Source organism: Capsicum annuum, chromosome 2, assembly GCF_002878395.1.
Source record: "Capsicum annuum cultivar UCD-10X-F1 chromosome 2, UCD10Xv1.1, whole genome shotgun sequence".
NCBI lineage: Eukaryota > Viridiplantae > Streptophyta > Magnoliopsida > Solanales > Solanaceae > Capsicum > Capsicum annuum.
In genome coordinates this window covers 146,193,800-146,211,751 of record NC_061112.1, presented here as the reverse complement: position 1 = coordinate 146,211,751, position 17,952 = coordinate 146,193,800, and the positions used below count along the sequence as shown (strand labels likewise).

The window sequence follows — 17,952 nt, the reverse complement described above, 5'->3', positions numbered from 1 at the left end:
TCCACAACTAAAACAACAACACGATTTTAATACTTATATGATAAAGTGCCTATTTTAATTATAAAGATTAAAAGGTGGTTATTTGTGATATTTTTTTCATGACCAATAGTGATATTTCTGGAATTTTAAACAAAGGTTAAACAAATTACACTTTGAATTCATTACTAGAAAATTCAAACCCTAAGTTTCGAAGACTTGTTGAATTCATTACGTAGTTTGAAGTTTTCATCAAGCTTTACACACGGTATTGAAAAACCTATTAATTGGATAAATATCTCACATACACTGCCTGTTATTCTTGGTCAATTGGGAGCCCAGACAGCTCCTCTCAATATAAATTTTCCCTAGCTATCATTTCTAGTTATCTATATATTGTTCATGTTATTTAGATTTACGAGTTTTTTTGCCATAAAAATTATTCGCTTTTTTGTCAGAATAATTTTCAATTTATTTAAAAGATTAGTGTTTGTCGAAATTCTAATTCAACTTGAAGTTATTTTTCAAATTTGGAAAGCAACTTGTAACTCATTTTTAAATTGGTGATTTTTCACTTTTGAAGTTGGATTTTATGTACATTCAAGAATGAACATTATTCCTATTATTCTTTACAAAAAGTATAACCAAAAAGAATTTCATGATCAAATACTATAACTTCATAAATTTCAAATAAAGTGAAAAATATTTGAAATCTATCGTCAAACACCTACTTGTGCTGGAAAAAAAAAAATAGGCTTGGATGTTCTTAATTACATCATCTCTTTTTTATTCTAAATGTGATTTAACCTCATATCAAAATTATAATTAGAGTTATTTGATACATGTGGTAGAAGATGATAAATATCTCCTAAAATTAGTTGAGGTTTGTAAAAGTTAAGCTGAATATCACGATTATTAAAAAAAATGTAAACTCATCTCTTATAAAAGAAAAATCGGAATCACCAATTCACTAACATAAATATATATGACTTTATTTTGGTTAGTACTATATAACGATAGAATCATTATTTATAAAAAAGTTTCAGTTTATTAGCTTCATTAAAATTGCTTGTTAGTTGGGCACATATTATATTATCTAGAAATGTTGAAGCATATACCAAATTAGTTTTTGTTGAGCTCAAATTATTGCACCAACTAATTGATGAGCATATTTATACGCGTCCCTGTCCGATTTCGTATTATACTTGTAAGTACCGTTTGGCTTTACATGAATGAAATGTCAATGCCTCCCAATACAAAAAGAAGAAATTCTTTAACTAACCTTTTTTAGTTTGTTGGTATACCAAATTAATCAACCATTTGCATGAGATTTACATTGTATATTAAATTTCCCAAAACACCCCTATATTACGTTAGCATTACAACTTTGATTTGGTAAGCCAGAAAACTACTTCCATGAACTATAGTAATAATCTAGCAATTTTTTCAACGATTTAAATTACGTCAATGCGCTTTTGATCCTCAATTTGTAGAATGAACAGTTTAATTTTGGTAAATTTGACCACCAAATAGACCTAGGCCTTGAAAATGTGTATCATTTTACATGCAATTTCCATGGTTTTAATTAGAAGTTTTTGGACTAATTCTACTCACTAAGATATTGAGGTGGAGATATTTATTCAAAACCATTTTCAGAGTCAACGTTTCACACGTGGTAAACTAAACTTGCCGACACTATATAGGAGTATGTTGTTATTTAATTTGTACCGTCCACATATGAAATGAATATATATCATTTTCACTAAAATCACATATATATGCTAATAATGGAAGTAGTTGAGGCAATTTATACCATCTGCATTTGGGACTTCCTCTTCTTCTTTTTATCTAGTCAATAGTCAAAGTTTCAGTTTCTTAACAAAGGGAAAAGACTTCAATTGCACGTATAGACATATATTCAATTGGTCAAATGAAAATATAATTCACGAGATAATGTCTTAATGCTTGAAAAAAAAAAAAAAAGAAGAAGGCTATGGTTGCCGTTGCTCCAATTTGATCCCCAATCAAGAAAATTAAATCATTATTTCACGACCATTTGTGTATGTGTGCTGGGAATCTCAAGAGATCAATTAGTATACATATTTTTATAACAAGTAGACATACATAATCTAGGAGAAGAATGAGTAGTCTTTTTTTAAAAAAGATTGTTGCTCTTGAGCAGGGGCAGATCTAGTAATATAATTGTGGGTTGGTTCATTTGACCTATAGATTATAGCCAAGGCCTGATCTAGTAATATAATTGTGGGTGGATCCTGGATAGACATTTTGAGAACTATATGAAGAGTTTGTGGCCTTCTTTCTCTCCACTTAATGGAAATTTGTATATCATTGATCCATTATATTTAACGTAATGAGAAAATATTCTCGTGTATACAATGTCTGAAAAAGTGAGCACATCGAACATTGATAGTTTTGAATTTGATAAATTTTTCAAATGATAGCTCAACTTAGTGAAATTATTTGATAAAGTTGCCTTTTTTTTTTTAAATACTAATACCAACGCTCTAACGTATGTCATATTTTGATCTATTAGATACATTCCACCTGAACTGACTTTTGACCCAATAGCAAAACATGAAAGTGGGTCAATTATATCACGGTTCATTCCCCTTTAATGGCAGAGAAAAGAGGAAGCAGGGCTCTTTGAGAAATTATAACAAGAAAATAGCGTAAAACTAAATTTCTTTTTTGTTTATAACCTTATACATATAATCTCCTAATATAGGAAAAAGTCTAGTGAAATGGCAAAATGATTTCAAAATTTTGCTTTAGGTCACATATCTTGATTCAATGTGTATCGACGTGCTGTTTTTCTGAATCCTCTTGTATGAATTCCTGATTCTCCCAATTTGTTCCGGTACATTTACAGGAGTGAAGCATTTCGTAATCGATTACATAAAAATAACCTCACTAGAAAAGATAACAGCTGCTATTCTCAGAGTAATCAATCTCTTAAACATCAGCTCATTATAACCATAAAACAGGTTTAATGAATTAAAAACTCACCTAAATAATAAAACAAACATGCAGGAGATGACCTTCACACGCGTGATGTCCATGTAATATAACTGAACTAGCTTGAATTAATTGTAAGAAATATATTAAGTATTACTCCCTCCATTCTTTTTTACCAATATATTATAAGATGCGTTTCTTAATCAAATTGAAAAAAGATAAATTGAAATTTATAGTATTTTCATATCTTTTTTTTGAATATTCACAATTTAAATTCTAAAATATTAAATTAATCTGATATAATTTCACTTTGAAACTTAGTCAAATCGACACATGAAAAACGTCTAGAGGAGGAAATAAAAAGGAATGGAGGGAGTAACCAGTAATTCATACAATATCTTCCTTCAATTTTAATTCAAAACCAATCAGGATAAATAAAGTTAGCCCTTTGCTTATCATACGAAACATGGATCAGATATTTGCATAATACAGAGGGGAAGCTTAAAGAATACTCATCAAAGTTCCAGAAAGCAAGGTCCCTCAACTAAAAGAAGAATTGAGATGTAACTTATAAGCATCAATGCAAAGAGAACCGAGAATGCTTTGCAAATATATTCTTCCTTTAACCTAAATTCGCCGCTATAACAAATCACAGTATAAGAAAACACCTAAAAACACAGCTTTTGATATGAAACGAAATCTAGAATAAAAAGACAAAACACTCCAAAGGAAAAAGTCAGTACTCCAAAGAAACACAAGTCATTTCCCACTTGGTGTAGGATGTTACGAATGATGCAAATATCAACAAACATGGATACTAGCAATTAATTGACAAGAGTTTGGTGGTGGTTGACCAGTTGTAATTGTGGTTGTAGCACAATCATATTAATTAAAATCATATCAACAGACTACTAGTTCTAAGATTAAACAAGTTGGTTCAATCTTAACAATGAATACTTCTTTCACATTAACTATGATTTGTTTGATTTAGTCCCTTCTGGCTTCAATACCTTGATAACATAATACTGATACAATAAATCACCATCATCATATCATATTCGTCCAATCAACAGATATGCAGCTCCAGCATCCATTAGTATGAAGATTGACGCACCGCACAAGCAACCACTTGTGCCCATTGCCGCAACTTTGTCTTCACTGTCTGAGGATTATCTCCTACACCCATTTTTGAAATATTAGCAACCATACGTTAACCTCTCTAGTTCATCTAAAGGATCTTGTTCCCCCTCCTAACCTCCAAAAAAAGGAAAGTGGAGTAACCGTGTAGGAAAAATTATATTATGCGTTGATCAAATGATTATCTCATAATAGGAAACACAGACATTCAAATCAATAGAGAACATTAACAAACTTAATTAGAATGTCTCTGTAATTGAAAATATCTAGTAATCCAATTATATATGACAGACCAGTGAGTTTAAAAGATGGGTTTATCAATAGTTTAGCCATAGTAAAATAAAACATCAAAAATATTGATAAGTACTTTCATGTCAAAGGCACCTGGGTATGACCTAGTGGTCGATAAAGTAGTTGATAATCATGCGGTTTCAGGTTCAAATCTCAATAGAGATAAACAAAGAAAAAAGGTGGTTTGCTCCTATGTGTTCTAGCTTTGGTGGTTAGATTTATCGTACATGTTGATGTTGGGAGGTGTAGGTATCACGTGGAATTAAAAAGCTTGCTTACCAAAAAGAAAAAGAAAAGAAAGTAACCTCATTTCAAACTTTAAAATTTTATTAAATGAACGAACTCGAATTATTTGAATGTAGGATAGCTACATTGAGATAGAATTCTTTTTAAACATTTCAGAACATTCCAAAAAAAAAAAATTCTAACGAAAATTGAGACAGATTAATGTGGTTCAAACATATAAAGGAGAAAAATCAAAGGTAAATTTTATCGAATTACCTGGATCAACAATGGTGTGAGGACTATCGGGAGGAGAGATTGACTCGGAATCGAAGATGACCGATGACAAAGACGAAGTCTTCGAAAGCGTATCGGTGTATTGTTTATTGACGGCGTAAAAGAGGCCATAAGCCGGAAAAGTATCAGACAACCGCTGATCCATTTCAGGCGAATCAAATCCAAACCCTAATTCAATACACGCCTTAAGCTCATCAAGGTCCTCATCGGTAACGCTCTTGCTCGGCTTATTAAGCCAGTTTCCATGAGTACCTTTCCGCCGCTGCCACGCCTCCTCGCGAAACGTGTCCGGTGACCAGGATTTCTGTTTGTACAATGGATACATCGCCGCCGATAATGGCGGTGCAATAGGTGGTAGTGGCGGTTGTGTTGCCGGAGCTTCGGTGAAGCTTGACATGGTGAAGGCCCGACCAACCCAGACCCTATGAGAGGGTGGGGGGAGCGGGTAGGTTATTGTGATTCAGAAGGGATTGAAAAAATTATTTATAGTGGGAAAGTTAGGAGAGAGAAAGGAAATGGGCCCACATGACATCGGCTTTGTGGGCCTTGCACGCTAGGTATTTGTTGGTCTGACTCGTGATGATCTGTTTTTTTTTTTTTGGTCACCATAATGATCTGTTTGTTTAGTACCCTGCTTTTGTTAAAGTTGCCCATTAATATCTTGTAAACTTGGCAAGCCTAAAAAGAACTAGAATAATAATGTCAGAAACTATCAATTACGGAAAAAAATAATAAAAAAAACTTATTGTTTTAATTTGTTCAATATATTTTTCTTTTTAGCTATTTCATTTTAAAAAAAATAAATTTTTTTAAGTAATTTTTTTTTTAAACATTTTATATAACATGTATTATAAGATCAAAAAAATTAAAAAATACTTTGATACACTAAATATTTTTATTTAAAATCACAAAACTTTAAAGTCCTTATTTTTTAAAATTTCATTAAAATCTAAATAGATCAATCAATTTGAAATGAATAAATTAATAACTTTAAAAAAGATCATACACATGCATCAAATAATTAATTAAGATCGAATAAGATAGTAATACTTATAAAAAAAAGGTCTTTGTGATAGTTTCAGGAAAAATGAAACAAAAAATATTTTAGAGTTGGAATAATTATTGTAAGAGGTTTAGTTAATGTAGAAGATTCATAAAAATATCATGATATGTCACATAATAAAATCAGCTACTGCCAATAGTTTTTTCTTAATTCCTTCATTCATAATAACAATTTGAAAAATAAAGATAAGACGGTCTTGTGGAATATGATCAAAAATTTATAACAAAATTTAATTACGATGATCAAATTAATTATCTTATCAATGAAACATAATTATTCATTATAGGTCAGAATTTAATTATGTTACATTGAGAAGTCATTTGTAAAGATTATTTATTGATTAAAGTTGAAAATAAATATTACAAACACTATATTTGATAGCATTTTACTTCTATAAAATTCAGCATATCTTATTTAATTATTAATTTATATTTTTATATAATCAATATATGTATAAATTATAATAATAATGATCCGTCGACTAATATGTGAAATTGCAATATTTAGATAGGTCAAGGTTTTATATTTTTATAACACAATCACTTTATTATCTCTCCATTTGTGCGTGTGGGTAAAATATTGCCCACTCTTCATAATTAATTTACTATTATCCATGATGGCATGTTGCATTCTTTTTTATATTTGGAAACAACTATAAGTTTAGACATATTAACTTTTAATAGATAAGTTTTATCTTTCGAAATGAAACTTTTTAAATTATTCGATTTTTGCTAAAATATCCATGAAATAAGAATTGATCTTTCGTATGCTTTTTTCTTTTTTTTTTTGACATGTCTTTTACGTTTATGTCGTAGAGTAGAAAATTATTCGTCTTTAAAAATTTAGTTATTTTTATCATTAAGACAAAATTAAAGTAAGAACAAACAATAATAAGTTACTTCTAGAACATCATTTTCTATAGCTAATGTGTGTCAAGTTCCACAAAAATTACCGAATTGATATATCAAATGAAAATTAATCATATAACTTGTTTTTGTAGGAAATGATTACTTACCAATGTGTTATTGTGTGCTTAGGTTATACTCGATGAAATTAAAAGGGAAAAACTAGATCCTTGGTATATTAATTCAACAGAAAATAAATTGAATAATTACTCAAATACAATGCAAAAGTTATATTTAATAGTTTAATCTAAATCAAATTTATTACTTTCTTTTAAGAATTTGTATGGTAAAAAACATAAAAAAAATTCCCCTACAAATAAATGTGATTATATATTTACTCACTTCCTATTACATAATAATTACATATGCTATATTAATTTAATTTCTTATTACAAATACTTAATTACTTTAGTAGATTGATGAAAAGTCAATTTATATGTACAAGAAATAAAATACGATCGTAATATCTTAATAATAAACAATGTCAATTTTTTTTTTGTTTGACTTATAGATATAAATAACTAGTATTTGCATTGCTTGCAATTTTTTTTTTTTTTTCTGTAATAGGTATAACATATATTCCTTCATCTCTTCCATAATACACAATGGTTCGAACTTTATTCCTAGGACCCGTTCAATTATAGATTTTTCAAAAAAAACTTGACAAATAATGTTAGTCATATAATTTATTATTATTTGATGAATATTTTTGACAAATAATTCAAATTTATCAATATTAAAAAAATTTAATATTTTGAATCAATTTTTTTTTTCTAAATTAAATATATTTTTAAATATTATAATCAAACACCCAGTGAAATTTTATCGAAATTTAAAAATTTATGATCAAATTGCTAGCTAAAAATATACTATATTTTAATCAATTAAAGATATATATGTTTTGATTTGAGTCAGAATATCCTAAGGATCAAAATTGGACGCAATTACTCTTTACTCGTGTCCGATAAACAAAAGAAAAAGAAGAGCATGTGATTATCACATGTTTGGTCCGTATTAAGTTCCCTAAAAACCGAGAGCTTCATCAATTGCCTTGCCGGGAGGGTTAGGGTTCCCAATTTCGATTTTGCACCTGCAAATTGGGACAGAGGAAGAAGAAAGATGTGGCACGAAGCACGAAGATCGGAGAAGAAAGTACACGATATGATGGACGCTGCTCGTAAGAGAGCTCAAAGACGCGCCATCTATCTCGCTAAACGCCGTGGCGATCCTCAACAATCCATTCAAGCCGTTGGTTCTCGATGTCGCATCTACCGCGATGACGCTCTTTATCAAGCCACCGAGGATCAGCAAGGCCTGTATGATTTTTTTTTTCTTTTCAATTTTTTGCTCTTCCAATTAAGTACATCAGGGCTTGACTCGGAGTTAAAGGTGTTGATTTAGCTTAGTATTGGTTAAATGAATTTGAATCAAAAAGTGTACAGAACTTTATTAGATATTTTGACGTGCTTCAATATGCAAAGTTTCATACAAATTAGAATGCATTAAGTACAAAACAATAAAGCATGGTAGATATTGGTTCTTCAGTTACCGATGTATAGAAAACAGACTTTTTTTTTTTTTTTTTTTTGCTAATTTGAGCTATAATACACTACACAAGGAAGTATGTTTGCAGTGAACTGATATTTTTCCCCAATGGAATGAATCATCTTAAAAGTATTGTTATTGTGCTGAGGTATTTTAGTATCATGAATTCCCAAGGTCCGGTGTTTACTAATCCAAAGTCTAAGAACATTTAAAACTAGTTAATACTTAATATTTATGAGGTGCTGCTTATCATTCTTTTTTCTGGCCTAGAGTAGTATTAGTTACATGCTTGTAATGGTTTCATGTTTTTTTATGTCCTTATTTCTTTGTATATGTATCAGGATACCTTGGAATGGGAAACAAGACATTTTGATTGACAGGTCATTATCTCACAACTCTTACAATGATAGAATACTGATTGTTGTAGGAAATTTGGCTCGTCATATAATTGACGTTTTGAGTGTCATCCTACAGATTTGATGGTCGTGCTCTTCTGGATTTTATTCGTGATGCTAGTTCCCGACATCGTCGGGCACCAGAAAAAACAGACGAAGAGGAAGAACTAGAAGAGTTTGTTAATTTTCAGCGTTATCGGGATTTAATTAAGCATCGGCGTAGAGGATGTCGGTACTTTTTTTTTTTTTTTTTTTTTTTTTTTTGACTATCCTTCCATTTTACTATTCATTATAAGATGTTTCTTTCTTATTAGGCATTTAGAAATAATTCTGCATATTTTTTGAGGACACCATTCACAGCCCGAGTTAACACTATGTATTGACAGTTAAGGACGAAGAGGGTATGCAACATGTTAATCTGGAGATGGAGGCTAAGACAACTGCACTTCTTGGCTCCGACAGGTTTCTATTTTTTGTCCTTATTTTTCACTTCAGCTCTGTTGCCTTTTAGTTGCCATTCGTCCACTCCCCCTACTTTGCAAAGATAAATACAAAGCAGATGGAAGAAGAAAACGAGAGTTTTCTAAAGCAAAGAATATACTTCATGGGGTTGGCTCAAAGTGAAATTTGTTTAGGTTTAATTATTTATGATTGCAAACCCTCAGGGGTTGGCCTGTTGGTAATTGGCTTGAGCTTTGGGGTGCTCCCTTTCAAGGTCTCAAGTTCGATTCCCACTGGGTGCAAACAATTTTTGAGGGCTATCAGACTGGGTGAAAACCCTGAATTACCCGTGGTGCACTTGCGGGAAACTCCTTGCCAAGGGCCTGTGCACCCCCGGGATTAGTCGGGACTCGAAGAGTCTCGGATACCCGGTGCAAGTCAAAAAAATATTATTTATGATTGCAATACTCCCTCTGGTCCATATTAGTTTGTAATCTTACTAAAGATAGTTGTCCCATATTAGTTGGTTACTTTACTAAATCAAAAAAACATTAAATAAATTTTTCCCGTTATTACCCTTGCAATAAAATCTTTTTGAAAGTGTTCACACTTGCTTGTAAAGTTCCCAAGAAGTTTTTTAAAAGTGAATTAGTAAAATTACTTTCTTATTTATGATTTCTTAATCACCATGTAAAATGGATTGTGCCCAACTAATATGAGACGGAGGGAGTACTAATATGTGTAGCGTTGCTAATTTTGTTGAATTTTTGTTTGCTTAAAGTTTTGGTCTACAATGTAATAACTAGTATATCAGGGCGGATCTAGGGCCTCGGAGGGGGTTCCCGGGAACCAGTAACTCTCGTATGGATCTAGTATTTATATAGAGAAATCTGGTAAATATATAAAAATTATAAGTTAGGAACCCATAAATAAATTGCAGAGAAACTAGTAAAATTTTACCACTCAAATCCCTTTAGCTACTATTTAGTTTTATTTTTGTATAACACGGGAACCCACAAACTTTATATCCTTGATCCGCCTCTGTAGTATATAATATATTATTAGTTCATAATCATTCTTTTCTTTTCTTCTAGTTGATAATCACTCATCAACAACAACAACAACATACCCAATACACCACCACAAAGTGTGGTCTGGGGAGGGTAAGTGTGCACAGTCTGTACCATTACCTCAAAGGTGGGTAGAGAGGCTGTTTCCGATACTGTTTTCGATCGACCCCCGGCTCAAGACAAAAACAATCTATAAAAGGACATAGTACTGGAGCAGATAGGTATTGACACAACAACGAAAAATAACACAAACAAGACTATCACAAAGTGTAATACTATAATCGATCTATCCGAAAAAACAAACATTACCAAAACTCCACAAACAAGACACTACAAACGTAGCACTATGACCACTAGCACATATACCAAAACAAAGCACTACTACTAGAGCAAGGACGCACTCCCTCCTACTAACCTTCTACCCTAATTCGCATCTTCATGAGTGTTGCACAGTTTGGCCTTTCGAAAGAGGAAGTAAACACTGAGGGCATGGGATGTTGCTCCATTAGCCCTTTGAGTGTAATATGGAAAGAGAGAAGTAGGAGAGTGTTTTTAGGGCTGACAGTGATTTTGTACAATTGAGAAAATCGCCTCTTGTGTCTTGTTTCAATGCACCCATGAAACTCCTATCTGTATAGAAGATTTGAGTTTTTTTAATAGAGAACTATGTCTTGAGGTAGGTTCTCTACTTTCTCTTTTTATGGTATACGGGGTTTCCCCATTCTTTATAAAATTACTTAGCTTATTACGGAATTGAAGAATTGCCTTCTTGCTTAATATGTTAGTATATATATTCCTAGTAAATAAAATCATAATATATTATAAGCAAAGAGAAAATTTGTGTGTGATTATTCAACAGCCTAGATGTCTTAACATTCATCATTTTTTTTGTGACATTAACTTTATCATAACTTATGGTTTATGTCATCTCTCAGAACTGTTAATTTTTTTTTCCTTCTTCATTTCCTATCAGCTTTTATAATGTGAGGCAAATATACTTTTGTAGATGGGTGTTATCATTTTGATGTTTTAGTGTCTTGAATTGCTTCAGCTGCGAATGTGTTGCAATTAAATAAAACTTGTTATTTGTTTGTGGGTTTTCTTGGTGTCTTTTTATATGACACTTCGCAACAGGGATGTTACATTAAGTAGTCTAATTTGCTAGGTAGCTGCTTCTTTCTAAAATTCTTGGTATTGCAGACCTCAACTTTCTCAGCCTTCAGCGAGCAAGGGATCGTATTCACAAGTGGGTTTCTCGTACGATGGAGAGGGGAAAGATGAAGTTCACTTTTCAGACGGCGAAGAAGATGGCGATGATGATGATGATGATGAAGAAGAAGATTTTAACAGTGATGATAGCAATGATGAAGCGATGGAGTCAATTGCCAAAGATTTTGGAGTGAAAAGGTATGGATGGCTTGTCTACATGGACAAAAAGGCTAGGGAGGAAGAACGGAGGCAAAGAGAAGTAATCAAAGGAGATCCTGCAATAGTAAGTTGGCTAAATATGGGACTTAAATGTGCTAGATTTTAGGTATACTGTCATACTAATCATGCCTTTGCAGAGGAAACTGAGTCGCAAAGAGAGAAGAAAGGCTTCTCAAATAGAAAGGGAGAGGGAAAGAGAAGCAGCCCGTATTACCGGGAGTAGAGTTCTCCTTCATGATCCCTATCGGTACTCTTATTTCTTTTTCATTTATCACACGTACTCTTGTTTTCTTAAAAGCAGGTAAAAATTTCAGTTGTATGACTTGTCCTCTCACTCTCTTTTCCCTCCTTATGCAGCGAGTCTCGACGAAGTCCGACATATGAAGCCTATTCACGTTCAAGAAGGTTTATTATCTTTGGTATTTTTAATTTGCACTTTAAATTGCCAGTGGTCTGTCTAATGTTGGTTTAATCATCTTTCCATCTGGACAGATCCAGGTCAAGATCTCTCTCATATTCGCCTCCCCTTTCAAGGCGCTATGAACGTGGAGGAAAATCTGAAGATATTTACCAAGGCAAGGAGAGAACACCGAAGATAGAGTATATTACTGAATTTGGTGGCGCAGATGATGAGAACGAGCCTAAGATTGAAGGATATTCTCCACCACCATCTCCTCCGTCTCGAATTGATTCATTGAGCCGGTCGGAGCACTTGACCTTTAATTCTTGCAAAGCTAGATTGGACAGTCTTTTCTCTGCTGCAGCTTTTCATCCATTTGTTAGCTGAGGAACTTAATGTGGTTTAGAATATATCACCATTTACACCTGTTCGAATAATTGTCAAGGGGAAGAGGGATCAAGTCTTCGATCTGAAGCTCATTTCCCTGAATTGAACTTACTTGATTCTGTTCAGTTTGCATGATAACATGAAACACTTTTTGTTTAAAATCTCACTTTTCTACAGGCCATCAACTGGTCGTATTCTTGAGGCCCTCCATGTTGATCCTGCATCTGGGGTAGCTAGTGATAAGGATAAGAGTGGCCAAATGTTGAAAACACCAACAAGGTGTGTCTTCAAGCCCCCGTCCGTTCTGTTTATTTGATTGTTTGTTCTGCCCCTCCCCTACGTTTTTATTTGTGCTTGTGAATGAGGGCGATCAAGTTCTCAATTTTTCTTTCCTTATAAAGCAAGCTAGTTACTAATTTGTCCCCTTTTTTGGTTTTGGCAGTGCATCCTCAGCACTATCAAAGTTAAACAAGACAACTAGTAGTTCAAGCTTCTCTAAACAGCAGGGTGAAAAGAAGGAAACACCTCAAGAGCGGCTTAAGCGCATTATGAGCAAACAATTGAACAAACAAAGTATACATTACTTCATATGCATCTCAGGAGTAAACTGCTTGGTCTTCTATAATGTGCTCAGTGCTGCATGCAGCAATATAACAAGAATGAGGACCTTATGTCTCTTCGTTTTGTTGATGAAAAGATCTTGCCTCTCTTCTTTTTTTTTTTAAATGATTATGTGGGTCATATTGTTGCATCCAATCCATTGTACTTTTTTCCTAAATGATGCCTTTTGCAGTCAAGAAAGATACAGCTATTGAAATTGCCAAGAAAAGAGAACAAGAGAAACAGAGGCTTGAAAAGCTGGCAGAGACAAGCCGATTTAACCGGTATCGTCACCGAAGCCGTAGTAGAAGTTACAGTCGTTCTCCTCGAAGGTGCTAATGCTCATCCTTTTTGTTATACTGTACTTGGTGTATAGGCAGTGGCGGAGCCAGACTTTTCTTTAAGGGGGTTCAGAAGTAAATATATGGATTAGTCGAAGGGGGTTCAACATCTATAATACATACATAAAAATATTTTTGACCATATAAAAATAGTATAATTTTCCGACAAAGGAGGTTCGGATGAACCCCCTGAATTGCATGTGGCTCCGCCACTGTGTATAGGAACATTGTCTTACCGGAGTTGATGATCTGATTTGAGTAATTGTTCCTTAAAGTTCCTTTACCCTTTCTCCTTGCTTCTTCCATAATGTAAAGGGGTTTCTGACTTCTTGATTAGAAATTGAGTGATGTCTTCAAGAAGCATGCTGGTGGAGCTAGAGGCTGTCGTTTTTGTCCAGGAAGTTTGTTTGTCTATTCATGTAGGAAACTGTCGTGTAATTTTTAATCCGCCAACCCATTGTAGATTCGGTAGTTTGGTGGGGGAGTGAGAGTGACTATAGAGTAGATGAATTAAAATAGGTTGAGGCCATATCGACTTTTCAAATAATTCGGTAATGAGGGTCAACTTAAAACAAGATTAACCCGACGGGTCAAAGCTAAACTTCCTTAAGTTGTTGATTCACTTTTGTTCCTTTCAGCAAGCCTGTCCCCCTCTCATGAATTTTGCTTTAGGTGAAACCTTTTCAAAGAGTTCTGAAACCAAAGCTGCTCTTTGTCCCTCAATAAGCAGAGATTTGAGAGCCCTAACCTTGTTAGCACAAGACCAAATTCCAAACAAACTCTGCCTTAAGTATGTTCTTGATGGATTTTGTGAAATTGAGGATGTGTTTACTGTCTTTTGGGAGCATGTAACCTTTAATGGAGCTGGCTGAATGCAAGATAAAAATTGATCCTTGATTTCTCGAAGTTGAGGATGTGGGGGTGGCCTTTTTCAAAAAAAAAAAAATCATTTTCTTTTGGGTGGTGGGGGTGGAGTTGGAGTTTTGGGTTGAAAAAGGAGTAGGCATTACTTGCTTGATCTTGTTTTTTTATAAAGCTATGCTTGTAACATTGTCTAACCGAGAATTCACATTTGAGTGCATAACAAACTCGAGAAATATTAGGCATTAGATAAAGTTAGTTTTTTCTGAGACTGCTAAAGTTTAGGAACTCCTATAGTTAAGACAGAAAAATCAGTCCCTTGTTTCATTTGTTGGATACCTCCTGAAGCACTTATGGTTCCTAGATTTAGTGTGAATCGGCCATTAATTCCATATTATTTTAGAACAATATATTTACTGATTTAAAATCTACATTGACGTACTAGAAAATGAGTTCTATAATTAGAATTACAACAAATGTTTGAAAAGATTTGTACCTGTGCAGTTAGGTATTTCAATTGAGATTCCCTTCGAGTCAACAAAAAAAATATTTCTTTTGAGGAACTGGGAGAGAATATTATTGCTTCTACTTGCATTCTAGGGGGAATTCAGGTCAAGGTACGTGGTTGAATAATTGTTTGGTGTTTGGTGCACTATTGTGCATGTGTTTATACATGGACATGGATGTAAATCCCTATTTATGATTCGGCTGGACTAGTCGAGTTATGATCCATTGCTACTCTATATTGGACTAACCCACATTGTCCCAAGCCAAATAGTGGATGTTTCAGCCGTCAGGTAGATCAGTTCATTTAAGCTTCCCATTTGACCCCCATCCAGTTGGCACCTTAGTCCAAAGACTCCTCCAAATCTGTAGAAGGGTTTGGTTCCTCTTTCCTAACTAACCATGTTAGCACCTGGAGGATATCCTAGTCTCTTGTTCCTCAGTTTTTAGCACAGAAGAAGCTTTGAACCTTGCCAACTAACTGAAAATGTATTTAGAAGAAAATTTTGAAGTTCCTCTGTCAGCTTGCCGCTATTAGGCAAGAGGTCATCTTGTGTTTCCTCACAAACCATTATCTGTAGTGTATTAATCTTTTTCTTCCTCAGGTCATCTTCTGTTAGATGTTTTTTTAAAACAAAAATTTGGTTGACTTTCTCATCATTTTCTCTGCAAATTATTATCTCACTGCTAGCGACTTAATTATTTTTAAATGGGTGAAGGCATCGACATAGCCGGAGTCGCAGCAGAGAAAGGAGTTCTCGCAGATATCGTTCACGGTCAAGGTCTCACTCTCACTCACATTCACCTTCGCGTTCTCACTCTAGTTCACGCTCCCTTTCCCGGTCTCGTTCACCTGGGTGAGTCTCAATCGTGCTTTCTGCCATTTCGCTTTGATGTGCTTGATGACTTACATGAGCTGATATTGCAGTAGGAGACGATCAAGATACTGATACTTCAGGCACGACTGGATGCATAAACCTGCTCAAGGTGAACCAGTATTAGCTGTGGGCGGTATATATTACTGATGTATTGTTGTACTGTTTTAACTTATACTGAAGCTGAATTTGGGTTGATACTGAAGCTGAATTTGGGTTGATGGCGTGAACTACTTTTCCTATGTTTATTGTTTTCTGTTGCTTCTGAACACTTTAAAGGATATTTAGCGCTATAATTCAATTATTTCAGCTCCTTTTAGGATAATGTATCACGCCAGAACTTGTGCCCTTTACATGTTTTACCTAGTGAATTTCCCGAAGGTGGAAAAGATTTAGGTAGCTCCTTATGAGGGAAGAATTGGTTTAGATTATGTAATTCAAGATACTATTTTCTTTTTTTGTAGCTCTCTGTAATTGAATCCCGAGCATGCGCACACGCATTAGTTTGCAAGCCTCCAAGCTCTCATCTATAAAGTATAGCTCCGGAAACTGAGTTTAACCTCAGAATTAGAAGGGTTAAAGAAGCAGATGGTTAATGTCCTTTTCCGTTGCACCATCTCCCATAGGTATTATGAGAATTGTATTATGTTCCAAGGAATTAGAACAGGCAGGTTAGAAAATAGTTGGAATCAAAAGGTCACCCTGACCCGATCAACTGCATCTTCGTCATCAGGAAATTGATCCTAACTTAAAAGTTTCCAGAAAGAATGGAAGATTCATTATAAGATGTATTTGAATTAAAATGTTACAGTTTTGCCCATAAAAAGAGGTAACGCCCCTTTTGGAGTAGGAAAAAAGATGTTTAAGTTTTGCATAATTTTTAGGCCCCGTTTGGCCATGGAAATAGTAGTTTTTTGGAGTTGAATATAAATTGTAGATTTTAAAATTTTGTGAGGAAAGTAGGAGTGAAAAAAGGTGAAAATAAATTTTATTTGTTTTCTTTTTTTGCAAAATAATTTTCACTAAAGTGAAATGATTCTCATGGTCAAATGCTATTACTTTCACTTTTTTAACTAAAGTGAAATAATTTTTTGAAAAAAAAGTTTAAAAAAATTAATGGGCGCGAATTGGTAGGGTGACAAATGGACTTGGTGAGCAGGCGTGTAGTTGGATATTTTAGATCATATTATGAACGCTAAAGCTATTGAAATGTATTGGTGCTGTTGATAATTTTGTTATTGTGCTCGTGCCATCCAAGCCTAATCCGAAATCAAGCCTGCATCTGATAAGTATGCTGCTTAAAAGGGTATTGTTGATCGATCCATTCAATTACTACCTAATATCTTTGTCTAACAATCAAATAATTATCATAATGAGTTGATGGAAATTTGTAAGATACTCTTCCTTATCCCAAAGCTATTCCTTTCTACTGTACTCTTTCTTTCTTCTTTTTGGTTTGGGTATCTTTCCTTTTTCAATCTTTCACAGTTGTAACCAGAAAGTAAAGGGAAAATGTGACTGCATCTCCATTGCACACATGATATTTGTTTCAAGAAGCCTTTACTTTGATTTGAAAACTTTGCTTTATTCCAATCCGATCAAGAGGAAAGTATCCTGTGACCCTCCAATTAAATTAAATGAAGGTGATGCTCCCTTTGTACAACTTTTTCCTTCTATTCTTATTTGGTGCCCACAACTTTTTAGTTACAATGTACCTTTCAACATTTAGTTAGTCATCTTTTTATTTTCTTTTTTCATTTCAAGGTAAATGACATAGAGATTTGTCTAGTCATCCAGATAGGCCTTTCAATAGCTAGATTAGAACAAAAGGCAACCACCACACGAACGAAGAAAAAGGGTTACTGTGTACTATATGGCTCATTTGGTTGGGAGCAAATTATCTCGGGATTGTATTTCATCCTCAATGAAGGGATAAATACAACACTATGGTATTGGGATAAGTTATCCCGCAATTTATTCCACCCAAATATGGATAAATTAATCCTAAAATTAATTTCGAAATTAGTTATCCCTTATCCAACATACAAACGAGCTTAGATTATCAGTTCATTTCTTTATTCCAGATTTTGTTAAAAAAAAGAATCATCTTTGCTTAATTCAATTACAATTTCTTAATTATGATCCCTTAACAAAATTGGGTTCCACCTGCATACGAGTAGGATGTGTTAGCACTCTTGAAATAGACATCCACTATCGAGATTTAGCGTGAAATATTTT

General features: G+C 33.6%; 2 protein-coding genes across 4 annotated transcripts; one reads left to right on the top strand and one right to left on the bottom strand.

Moving 5' to 3' along the window:
* Positions 1-3,747: 3,747 nt before the first annotated feature.
* On the bottom strand, positions 3,748-5,368 carry LOC107860299. 2 transcript variants are annotated; one of them, XM_016705609.2, is made up of 2 exons: positions 4,882-5,368; positions 3,748-4,202 (listed from the first exon to the last, which is right to left on the bottom strand). In XM_016705609.2, exons 1-2 carry the CDS (start codon positions 5,294-5,296, stop codon positions 4,177-4,179), a joined length of 441 nt encoding a protein of 146 aa, XP_016561095.1. In that variant the 5' UTR covers positions 5,297-5,368; the 3' UTR covers positions 3,748-4,176. The 2 variants fall into 2 exon arrangements, with proteins under 2 accessions (XP_016561095.1, XP_016561094.1); XM_016705608.2 differs by having other exon boundaries at positions 3,748-4,128; positions 4,882-5,365.
* A 2,463-nt stretch (positions 5,369-7,831) lies between these two features.
* On the top strand, positions 7,832-16,039 carry LOC107860300 (CLK4-associating serine/arginine rich protein). Of its 2 annotated transcripts, none has more exons than XR_007052528.1 (13): positions 7,832-8,183; positions 8,754-8,792; positions 8,887-9,035; positions 9,194-9,269; positions 11,519-11,810; positions 11,884-11,993; positions 12,104-12,151; positions 12,239-12,448; positions 12,711-12,812; positions 12,976-13,106; positions 13,327-13,465; positions 14,840-14,952; positions 15,559-15,586. XR_007052528.1 is itself a non-coding variant. In XM_016705611.2 (13 exons), the coding sequence occupies exons 1-13, from the start codon at positions 7,987-7,989 to the stop codon at positions 15,787-15,789; spliced, it is 1,653 nt and encodes a 550-aa protein (XP_016561097.2). In that variant the 5' UTR covers positions 7,832-7,986; the 3' UTR covers positions 15,790-16,039. The 2 variants fall into 2 exon arrangements, 1 of the variants encoding a protein (XP_016561097.2); XM_016705611.2 differs by lacking the exon at positions 14,840-14,952 and adding an exon at positions 15,768-16,039 and having other exon boundaries at positions 15,559-15,696.
* The last annotated feature ends 1,913 nt before the right edge of the window (positions 16,040-17,952 follow it).